The 12,686-nt window shown below is 33.7% G+C and overlaps 1 protein-coding gene across 12 annotated transcripts in view; it reads left to right on the top strand.

Moving 5' to 3' along the window:
• The window catches only part of ROBO1 (roundabout guidance receptor 1), a 1,167,237-nt gene that overhangs the window by 1,015,633 nt on the left and 138,918 nt on the right, over nucleotides 1–12,686 (top strand). For all 12 annotated transcript variants that reach the window (XM_063602854.1, XM_055110152.2, XM_055110151.2 and 9 more), the window contains one exon: nucleotides 2,374–2,531. In XM_063602854.1, coding sequence (XP_063458924.1) covers nucleotides 2,374–2,531 — 158 coding nt within the window. The remainder of the gene's footprint in view (nucleotides 1–2,373; nucleotides 2,532–12,686) is intronic.

Genomic DNA, 12,686 nt, shown 5'->3' with positions numbered 1-12,686 from the left:
ATAGCATTACCAAATTGGTTTTAAGGTTGCCACAGAGAAAAATTGTGCATATTGTTTACTTTTATTTGAAAAGTATTTTACTTTTGGGTGTTTCAAAGGTGTTAACCTTTTCAGAGGTGTTATCATTGATTAATAATGTGATCCAGCAAAGGCACATACTGCCTGTCAAGGTCAATCCATTTGCTTTTTCTGCAGGCCTTATATTTTATTTGTGTTACATTCTTAACACCTAATAATAATATAAGCTTATAAATAGTGAAAGTCTTTATACTCTGTTCTTTTATTATGTGGTAACAGTAGCTGGAGTTTTCAGTTTAACAAGGTTTACCTTTGTGTCTATATATTTTATTAATACTGAATAGTATTGAAGTTAGAATTTAAACAGTTTGGCGAGATCAGATTTATTTTGCTTTTCCTTTTACTGTTCTTTCCAAAGATAAGAAAGAAAGTCTTCTCTTTGAAGCAGTAGTTTCCAAATATTAACATAGTCATGCCGTGCCCAAGTTGTCTTAATATTCAGATTACAAAATGGGGATTTTTTTCATGGATGTGATAACTTACTAGAATGGATATATCTAGTTGGTTGGAATTGAGGAAGGAAAAAATTTAAACTGGTTTGAGGTTTTGAAAAAAAGTTTAAGAGTGATTTTTGAAAGAACAGCTTGAGCATAAGTTTTTTACACTATAGTACTTCATCCATGAAAGCACTTTTAAATGCCAGTGGAATGGAAAGACGTCCATTCCAGTACAAAATTATAGTAATAAATATTAAATTCAAATATTCTTTTAAAAATTCAATAGGATTTATTTATTTATTTATTTATTTATTTATTTATTTATTTATTTGAGACAGAGGCTGGCGTGCAATGGCACGATCTCAGCTCACCGCAACCGCCACCTCCTAGGTTCTAGCAATTCTCCTGCCTCAGCCTCCTGAGTAGCTGGGATTACAGGCATGCATCACTGTGCCTGGCTAATTTTGTATTTTTAGTAGAGACAGGGTTTCTCCATGTTGGTCAGGCTGGTCTCAAACTCCTGACCTCAGGTAATCCGCCCTCCTTGGCCTTCCAAAGTGCTGGGATTATAGGCGTAAGCCACCACACCCAGCCCAATTCAATAGGTTTTAAAAGATAAATAACATTTATCAATCCAAATCTGTGCACTTAACATACTAATAAACATTTTCAGTACCATGTTAAATTAGGTTACCAAAATGGTTCACATTCTACTACACATCAGATCAAGGAAAGCAGGGTGGAGGAACGATAACTATTGGACTTTGTACTGAAGTATATATATGTTCATCCCTCTTTTGTGAAAAGGGAAGCAAAAGTATTAAATAGTTATGTTCAAGATTGCATGTCTAGTATACAACAGAGTTGTATTTAAGATACAATTATGCCACATAATTCATGATTTCTTGATGTTATCAAGATGCTGGGGACAATTTTACTGTATGAGCTATTTTTGGAATATGTATTTGGTTTCTTTTCCACATTTAATTCTAACAGTTACAAAATACTGCTTGTTTTACAGTATGTTAATATTATATTAGTATCCAGTTGAGATTACAATAGTGAATTGTTTCTTCCTCCACAGTATGGGACTAATGTTAGTAGTACAATTAGAATTAATAATATCTCTCATTCTGAATAGGTTAAGGATTTAATGAGATAGTATACACAAAAAAACAACAAAAACATAGAACATAAAAGTGATGCTGTTGGTAGCACTGCTGTTATCCATATTGGTGCCTTCTAACATTCTCAGTAATCGTGGAAAAACACAATGAGTTTCAATGTAGTGGCTTTGTAGATATGTCTAAAGTTTTTATAATGAGCATATTTAAATTATGATATTATATAACCTTATACATTAATTTTATATATTTATAAAATATTGCTCAATTAAATTCATGCTTAGAAGTATCTTATTTTTTTCTTTTAATATTTAGCTTTGCATGTATATGTAATTCATTTAATTATAGAAAACATTATCCTGTGGCATCATATAGATAAAAGGAGGATTCAGTTATATTGGTTAGCACATGGCTGAGAAAAATGTAGGCAGCAGGCAGAAAAGAAATGCAAGTTAAAGATGAGCCAAATGCTAACTGTGAGGGCACTAAGCAGCGGAATACACACGCCTGCTGGCCTCTGAAGAATATCAAATTATCCCTCCTGTGTATGTTTAAGGTCAAATATCTTTATTAAATTGCAGATGTCTATAAGTAGATATAGATTCTTAAAGCTGTATTGCAAGAGCTATTAGTGGTAGTTTATTATAATTGTAATAAATGTCTCCTGCTGAAGTTCAGAGATTAGGACTGTATCTATCACTTTTGAGTATAATGATTTAATCTTGTTCCTACAGTACTTCGGGATGACTTCAGACAAAACCCTTCGGATGTCATGGTTGCAGTAGGAGAGCCTGCAGTAATGGAATGCCAACCTCCACGAGGCCATCCTGAGCCCACCATTTCATGGAAGAAAGATGGCTCTCCACTGGATGATAAAGATGAAAGAATAACTGTGAGTATTTAATTCAACAGCAGAGGACATTTGTTGGTCTAACTGTGTGTATCTTTACCAAAGAAAAAAGAGAAAAATGAAGTAGATTATTTTCAATAAAGGCTTGCGTCAGCTCCCATGTTCAGCTTTTCTTTTAAAAAATATATATTTCAATTCTTTCTGTGTTGACATGAAAGTAAGTAAGGAAAATTCATGGTGTTTAGAGATCAGTAAAAGAAAAACTATAATTCCTGTTTTAGTGTCTCAGAGTTAACACTTTTATGTATGACTTAATTATTGTCGTAACTCAAGGCTTATAAAATTTCCATGTGTTATAGTAAAAACTGTTTATTAAAGAAAATCTGTTATTTAGTATGTTTCCAGAAGGCCTCTTAAGCCACTTCAGGATGTTTTTATGTTTTTTTTCTCATTTTTAAAAGTGCTTTTCTGTTCTATAGTGTTCAATATTGTTTCTGAAAAATAAAATCTTATTTTGAAAGGTGGTTAATGGTGAATTTATCTCAATATAAAATGAAGTCATATGATGAGATTATTGGATTTCAAATTCCTGCTCTGATGTAAGAAATTATATGTGATTTGTATGAAGTCAAGATACGTTTTCTTCTTGACAGCCGTGATTCTATATGACTTCTTTGTTTGTTTTGTCTTGGAAGATGTTGGCTAAAGCACCTCAGTCACCAAGCCCTCATTGATTTTGTGGTTGCTCAATATTTCCCTTTACGATTCTCTTTGTTCAGCATGCACTGATATCTGTCCATTGTGAATTCGCTGGTCAAGATTTAAAGTTCCCTAGGAGAATGTATGTGTGAGGAAAAGGTCACTGCTGAAGATGTACAAGAGCAAAGTTATAATGTAGACCGCACAACCTAATTAGTAGTTGCACTGTTTCTGAGCACCTGGTTAGTAGATTAGCTTGGAAAAAATTAATAGTGAGAAAAGTAGAGAAGGTTGTGTTAGACCAGGTGTTAGAGACCTTGAAAGAAAATTAAGCTTTTTTTTTTCACGTAAATCTGAATTAGAATGAGTCTCCCAAAGGATTTCTGTAATTCTTGGGATTGGTGTGAGGATGACATGGTTCTGCTCATAAGAGGTGCTGCAGAGTCACATGACAAAAGTAACTGTGCGGGGAAACATTGGTTTTTGGAAATGAAGTCAAGAAAGAGCATGGGAGAAATAGAGCGAAGAAACAAATGCTTTTCTTGTTAGTGATAACAGATTCCTTTTGGATTCATGTACAATGAAGGTAAGAATACTTTGCCCTTAAAAATATATTCTAGATCATTTAATGACCATTATCTATAATTCCTCTTTCCCTTCCTTACTGATTCAAACACATTAAAACCATTATCATCCCTGACTTTCCCTCATGCCTTTCCTGATAACCTATTCATGTTTAATATAAGTTAGTGACAAAAATCTTTTTTTTTTTTTTTTTTTTTTGAGACGGAGTCTTGCTCTGTCACCAGGCTGGAGTGCAGTGGCACGATCTCGGCTCACTGAAACCTCTGCCTCCTGGGTTCAAGCGATTCTCCTGCCTCAGCCTCCTAAGTAGCTGGGATTACAGGCATGCACCACCACACCCAGCTAATTTTTGTATTTTTAGTAGAGATGAGGTTTCACCGTGTTGGCCAGGATGGTCTCGATCTTCTGACCTCATGATATGCCTGCCTTGACCTCCCAAAATGCTGGGATTACAGGCATGAGCCACCACGCCCGGCCAACAAAATTCTTAGCCCTGGAGATGCAACTTGATCAAAACTCAGTGAGTGTTCTGCTGGAGCTTACATTTTATGAGTGCGTATACAGACAAAACCAAAATAAATAAGTGTAATATACAGTAAATTAAACTATAATAAATCCTATAAAAATAGAGAAAGAGTATACAGACAAAAACCAAAATAAATAAGTGTAACATACAGTAAGTTAAACTATAGTAAGTCCTATTAAAAATAGTGAAGAGATAGATGAATTCATTAGGGTTCAGGTGGGATTGAAATTTTAAATAGGCTGATTAGAGAGAATGCCTCACATAAAAACCTCAAAAAATTGAAGGAATGAACTATACAAGTGTCTGGAAAAAGGGTATTCTAGGCAGATAAAATATTAAATAGAAAAACCCTAAGGTGGGGTATACCTAACGCATTCACTAGAGAGTAAAAAATCAGTGTTGGTTGAACAGAATGAGTAAAGATTTATAGGAGATACCATCAGGGGGTAGCCTTTTTAAAAAGGCTATGAATTTAATAATTGTCCAACTGCATAGGCTCTTACAGGTGTTGTAGATAGTTTGGCTTTTCTTCTAAGTAAGGTGGGAAGCCTCTGCTCTCTTGAGAACACACTGAAACATGGCAATGGTAGAGGCAGGGAGACCCACTAAGAGCTCTCAGGGTAATCTGGGTAAGAGACAAATGGTGGTTTGAACCAGGCTGTTAGGATGGGGAGGTAGTGAGGAGTGGCTAGATTCTGGATATACTACAAAGCAATAGCCAACAGAATTTGCTAACAGACTGGATGTGTTTGTGAGCAAAAGGGAAAAGTCAAGGACCTCCTAATTAATTGGCCTGCTCAACTGAAATGGTATAGATGCCATTAACTGAGATGCCATAGATTATAGGGGAAGATTTGGGATGGGAAGTATCAGGAGCTTAGTTTTAGACATGGTAATTTTAAAATGCTTATTGGATATCCAAGTATAATTGTCAAATAGGCAGTTGGATATATGAGGCAGAAATTCAGAATTGAGGTTGAGGTTGGAGAAAAAATTACATCGTGGTAGGCATACAAGTACTCATTACTATGCAGTTCTCCCGTCCTTCTGGCAGATGAAACACTCTACTTCCCAGCATTTTTGCTGTCCGGCAGACCTGTTTGACTTTTTCAGCTTCATGGGTTGTGAGTGAAAATTAAAGAAATTAAATACTAGTGGTTTAAATACTCCAGTACTCTCTTTACCACTCTGCAACCAAGGAAGCTACTTGTCTTATTTAGGTAGTGCAACTGCAATGTGGAAGACACCCTGAGAGCCTGAGCCCCTGAGTTATGTGTAGAACTTTCTACCCCACACCTGTCGTCTCAAGATGGACATGTAAAATGAATGAGAAATAAATCTTTGTTGATTAAGTAACTGAGGATTTTTTAGCACATATAGCATAGCATATGCTGATGAATATAGGAGTCATCAGTTCTTACATGTTATTTAAAACAGGAGACTGCAATCACCAAGGGAATGATTGCAGATAGAAAGGCAAAGCGGTTCAATGGTTAGTTCTCATGGAGAAGAGGCAGAAAGGGCAGTGGAAACTGAGAGGGAGCAGTCACTGAGAAAGGAGGAGAATTAGAAGGGCCGCCAAGTAAAGACGATTTGAAGGAGGTGTCGGTGACTGAGTCAATTACAGCTGGTAGATGGAGTAATGATGAGGATTAAGAATTCACCACTGGATTTAACAACTTGGTAAGCAGTCATAAATGACCTTGACAAGAGCCGTTTCAGGGAAGGGGTGGGGGTTCAAACCTCACTGAACAGTTCAAGACAGACTGGAAAGATCAAAACTAGACACAGAGCATAGACGACTCTTTTTAATGTCATGTTCCATACACTAGATAAAAAATAATGGTGGTTGTAGTCTTGCATTTTCAAAGATCTCAGTTAATTTTAAAGGTTATATTTTGTGTGTATGCTTGTGTATGTGTTAATTTTTTGTGACATTCACCGTTTAAAATCACTATAATGAATTTGATTTTTAAAAATTCTTGGAACTCCCTGATGTATCATATAGTGAACTAGATGACATTTTATTGCTTATGCAAAATATTTAATTTATTATAGAATCTTCATTTACTTTTGCTGTCTAAGGGGATGCTGTCCTCTAATTAAAGAGCACCAGTTCCCCTACGCCATCAGTAGCTTCTAGTCAATGTAAGAACCACCTACAACAAGGAATCAAACAGTTTAAAGTTGTAAAAACCTATGACTATGAAATGATGCCAAGATGTTAATATATAAATAACTTTTAAATCATTTACATGCTGCCAAAATGATGATCCATGATGGTGTTCCATATGCTAGGAAGTTGTAACATCTGAAACTTTTACTATTTCTAAGACCATCTGTGTGTTTTGTATAAATTATGACTGTGGAACTGATAAAACACTGGAGGTAAAAAGCACATTTATACATTTGGGAAAAGGAATACATTAAAAATCAGCAGTTTGGGTTCAAAATCACTGATCTTATGTAGATCATAATTGTTTTTGTTTTATTTTCTTCCTGTAGGCAAAACTGAAATTGAATAATTAAAACAAAAACTTAGAACATAAACAGAATACATGACATTATTTCCAGTTCTTTTTTTTAATAGTGAAAATAAATTCTTAAAACATGTTGGTTATTAGTCATTGTACGTAATTCTTCTTTCCTAAGCTTTGTATTCAAATGAGTGTTTTCATCTCTATTGTTAACGTACTTTGCCAAATGTGCTGAGTGCAGATGAACAGAAGATTAAAGCACATAATATCGTTATGAAAGACAATTGAAGATTGCATGCTTATTGCTACAGTTTTGGTTATAGGAATTTCTAGAGTTCTTTAATGTGGTGGCTTTCTTTGTTGAAAATTTAAAGTACACCTCTCCCAGCTGTGAGAACAAAGACACACCCTACAAAAAGGGGAAATATGTAGTTGAATTATAGCTGCACCTGTATTTTTTTTAAGTTCTTAATTCATTTCTTCTTACATTGACCTGGATTCTGAGCCAAATTTTAGATCCAGGATGATTATAAACCAGGAATATATAAATAACATTTTCTTATTCTCTTACATGATAGGAGAGTCTTTTAGAACTTTTTTGGCACATATTTCTTAGAATCATTTGAAAGAGGCCTTAAATGATGTTTGTCTCTAGTGTTCTTTCTTTTCTAGACATTAGTATTTATATTTAGAGTCAGAAATAAAAGTAGTTTAACTGGTAGGCTAGATTAAATTGATTTACTTCATGTGTTTGAGACTTAATCATATCCATCATTGTTAATAAATGAAATTTTCTTATACAGATGAATCGGAGGACTAAAGTGTTCTTTTGGATGTCTTTGAAAATACCTCACAAAGAGCGATTTTTAAAAATTTCACTACTTTTTAGAAATATTGCATTTAAGTTCAAGATATTTTATTAGGGTGGAAAAAAGAAAATACTAAGATTGGGAAAAAGTTAACACCAAGTATTGAAAAAATAATTATTTTGTTCAATCTAAAAACTAAAATTGCCTACCTCATTAAGGAAAAAGTTAAAACATTTAAAGTAGACATCACAAATATTTTCCTAGATTGTTTGTTTTAAAATTTGCCACTTATTCTGTTTGTTTTCTTAGACAATTTTAATATTTTTATCTCAGCAAAAAAGTAAGTTTGTTATAAATTAGCACAGTTTCTTTGGGTCACAGACAATTGCACCAAGTTCCAGGCATCAATTTCTCATACTTTGTATTGGATTTCTATAAAATGAACCTGGTGGTAGCTGCAGGAATTGCAGGCATAGAGATGAAATTGCTGATCTCTTATGGAGGATGGCTTATAAATAAAATTTATTTAATTGACTATTACAAGCATAAAAACAAATGTGCTTATGAAATAAAATATTAAGGTATTTAATAGTACCTAGGTGATAACTGATGAGACAAGAGCAACTGTATAGTTTATCTTAATATATGTTAAAAATAAGATCATAAATCAATACCATTATACTAATAGAAAATGATACTTTTGTGTATTTATATGAGATCTGCTAATTGACAAGTAGTAATTAAACCTTTTGTTTTAGATTAGTAAATGAATATTTACAGAAACAATAGTAAATTTTCAATATCTGTACATAGTATATATGATATGTTTATTGAATATTACAAGTTAGGATTTAAGGCCTTGTATTTAGCTCTTCTGCATAAGTGTGTCATGAAAGTCAATTGAAAAAAGTTCCTTTTTTCAGGCGCGGTGGTTCATGCCTGTAATCCCAGCTCTTTGGGAGGCCAAGGCAGGCAGATCACCTGAGGTCAGAGTTCAAGACCAGCCTGACCAACATGGAGAAACCCCGTCTGTACTCAAAATACAAAAAAATTAGCCAGGCGTCATGGTGCATGCCTGTAATCCCAGCTACTCAGGAGTCTGAGACAGGACAGTCGCTTGAACCCGGGAGGCAGAGGTTGCAGTGAGCCGAGGTCGCGCCATTGCACTCCAGCCTGGGCAACAAGATTGAAACCCTGTCTCAAAAAAAAAAAAAAAAGAAAGAAAGAAAGAAAAAAAGAAAAAAAAGAAAAATGTTCCTTTTTAATCTGAAAAATTTTAAATAAAAATTATTTAAATTTATTTAAATTTTATTTTATTAAATTTAAATAAATGTAAATTTTTAGAGAGAATAATAACAACAGCTATTGCATATTAAGAACTTGCTATGTATTATATGTTTTATATCATCTCATTTTATCCACTTGAAAACACAGTGCCTAAGCTATTTTCTTCACATTAGGGTACACTTATACTTGTCAATTTAGTCTTATGAAGAAGGTGAAGAAGAAGGAGATGATGATGATGATAATAGTAAGCACTTATTATAGCACTTGCTGTGTGCCAGGTCCTATTACAAGCACTTTATGTATATTCACCCATTTAATCCTGCCAACAATCTTGTCAGATACATACTAAAAATTCTGCTAATGCAGTCACTACATCTAAATTGGCTGGTTAGGGAAGAGAGGGCAACCAAGGGGGCACTTGCATTTTTTTGACTCATAACATTTTTTATAGGGTCCTATAGATTCTGCAACATATATAACAACTCTGCTATGCTATCAGTGCAAATTTTGACTCAGGATGACAGTATCTCTTAGTTTCCATTATGAAGTACTGTTTTTAATATTCAATGATTTGGAGAGATTAGTTCACAGAATGGAAGTTGTGGTGGTCTTGAAACCGGGGTTTGGCATGTTCAAGAACTAGTCCATATTATGTTCAGTATTGAAATCTATAACATAACAAAGGTTTTTAAATTTGAAAAATTGAGTAGTTTTTTAAAAGATGGCACAGAAATGGTCAAATTTGGCCAAATATTATAGCTCAGACAACCTAAAATTATTTATTCTGAAGACTAGAAGTCTTACCTAAAAAGATAGTAGAGGTTATCTAAAGAAAACAATTAACTGTCATCATTTGCCATTTAGGAAAAGAAGGATTTATGTTGAAAAGGATATTATAAATCAGTAAATTATTCAACTGAATATGCTTTGTAGTTATCAGTCCAAATTGTGAGTTAGCCAGGTTCTAATATCATTAGCTGCACACATTTCAAAAGTTATTGTTGAAAAAAGTAAGCAATTATGAGATATTATATAACAAATGAAAAATTGAGTTAAGTAAAATATTATTAATGTAGTGACGGGAATTTTGTATAGATATAATAAAATACAATAAAAACTAACACATTAGCAACACAGTATAAATATTAAGCTCTGCCTAGACTCAACTCTGAAATTTCAAAAATATTTTCTTCATGATAACCTTTGTCGATCATTTATCCCGAATTATTTCATTTTATTAAGAAGAGCTTAAAAGACACTCATCTTTTCATGCTTCAAATTCTTAGCTGGTATGAGCCTTTGTGACTTAAGCATTTTTTAATGACATATATTATTCCTTGAGATAAGTTATGCTGAGTTGTTTATTCTTCCTCCTACTGTCCTTACAGTAGCATGCCACAAATATTCTCTATGTCTACAACTGTTTTTACTTGATCGAAAAAATAATTTAGATGATGGGGAAAGAATTTGTTTGTAAGATATTTATTTTCATCAAAGCTGTTATCCAATCAGTAACTATTTTTTCATTTCATCTACTTATTGCATAGCTGAATTAAGATTTTATCCATTCTTCTTTGCAAAAGGTAGAAAAAAAATTTACAGCATCAGTATGCTTTAGCATAACGAACAAGTATATTTAGTAGCTTTTTCTTAAGATTTTTACCTTACATAGGAAAACCAACCATTCTGGTTTGCCCAGGATGGTCCTGGTGTTAGAAATGAGAATTCTATTCCCAGGAAATCTCTCAGGTCTGGGAAAATGGGGACAGTTGGTCACTGTAATCCTAGATGGTTTAAATGAATTGTTTTGTGTATGAGTGACATTGAATAACAAATCACATTTATATAAGGTAAGTAAAAAATAGCTAAAATATATAGAAGGGTTTTATCTGTATCATTTCTTTCAATAGCAAGTTAAAGATTTGAAAATCCATAATGAAGATAGGACAACAATTTAGTTATGCAGTAAAAAAACAAAACAAAACCAATAAACCAAAAATAACTATTTAACGCTTCCCATTCCCATGCTGACGAGTTAAAATTATTAGAATGGAGTATGTCATCAGGTCTTTTCCTAGTCCTTTTCTGCTTCCTGTGTGTCTTTGTAGGTTTCTTTGATTTCCATTGTTGGTGTGATATTTTGGTAAAAAGCAGCTGACTCACATCCCATCCAAATCCCCAGTGCCCTTCAGATCCTTCACAAATTTGGCATTCAGCCCACTCCTTGCCAATTGCTTCCTTTCCCCCCAATTCCCACATGTCTCCTTCCTGCGCCATCTGCTTCTCCTCCCTTCCTTCGATTAGTGCTTTCGTCTGCTCTTCCAATTTCTTTCATTGTTCAATGTCTTTTGCTTCCTCTTCCCCTCCTCTCCCCTAGAGGAAATTAACATACTTAATACAGCTGATGTCATAAAGCCCCTTTTCCCTAAGAAGTTAAATTCCTGTTTCTGCAAAATAAATACATAGCTCTGTTGTGTGAAGGTCAAAGGAAACCTGAGTAGTAAACCTGAAATAGATTTTTTTTGGGTTCATCTTACATAAAGTGTCAATGCATATTATGTATTCTATTTATTTTCCAAAATAAATTTTCTATTTGGGATTTAAATATGGTAAGTCAACACAACTTTATTGTACCAGTCATTGGATTGAATAAATGACTTAAAAATAATTTTTCCTGTCTATCTTAATTTTCATATTTAATAATTGAAACACTGGGGATTAGTAGAACAAAGCATAGGCTTGGGCATTATAAGACCACATTATAATTTCAGGTTTCAACACCTATTAAATGCCTGATCTTATGGAAGACATTTGATCTCTATACATTTCATTGTTTCCATCTGTGAAATGAATTGTCTAATCATACCTAGATTAGTTCAGTGTGTCGTTGAGGGAATTCAGCGAGAAAATGCATGTTAAATGTCATTGTAAATGGTGACACACTTAATACCTATTAGTAATGGTGTTCTCTTTATTATTGTTGTTAGTATACCTATTTGAACTCTGAATATATTTAGTCATCTAAATCTTGATGGAAAAGGAAAATCCAAAACTACTCATGCTATAACAATTCCAATTTTCTTCAAGAAGCAAGAAGATGATATAAATGTATGTGAACAAAGATCCAGCTTTCTATCTCCTCTGCCTGTATTTCTATCTATATCTGATTCACCGCTGTGAGAATTTTCAGTTGCCACAGAATCACTAGGGGTATTTTGGGTGAACATTATGAGTAAGTAAAGTGTTTAGACTAACACTGAAATTAAGAAACTGATTCAAGTTCTATGTGTACCTTTATTGGGCAATGCTATCATCAACTGGTTATTCCACAGGAGAATTCTGTCCTAATGCCCTAAAGGTACCCACCATGTGTAATGAATCAACTTCTTTCCCATGCATCGAGAACAGTTCTAGTTACGTATTATCCTTAGGGGAATTGAGAAATTATGTGATTCAGATGCAAAGTACTGGTTGAGAAAGGCTGGTTTCTCTTCTCAAGGAACATCCTGAAACTTTCCACACACTTACAATTTTATTTAAATAATTACACATACACTTATCATGTTTGGACCCTGAAACTAGAAAAAAGAAAGCCAAGCATTTTACACCTACCTGTGAAGTCCAAGCACTCTTTTGAAAGGATTGCAGTAAACTAAAGCATTCTCAGTTCTGGCACACAAATTAGTTTAGATGACAATACAATTAAAAAGATAATTTCAGTGAGCATTTGATTCTTGCTCTGTCTTTTCACTATTCATATGTTACATGTGCAGAAAGCTTGCATGCCAACAGCTTGGTATACCGATATATGAGA

Source organism: Pan paniscus, chromosome 2 (assembly GCF_029289425.2).
Source record: "Pan paniscus chromosome 2, NHGRI_mPanPan1-v2.0_pri, whole genome shotgun sequence".
In the NCBI taxonomy this organism is placed as follows: domain Eukaryota; kingdom Metazoa; phylum Chordata; class Mammalia; order Primates; family Hominidae; genus Pan; species Pan paniscus.
Note: the sequence above shows the minus strand (reverse complement) of the source record. Positions and strands in the feature narration are given on the sequence as shown.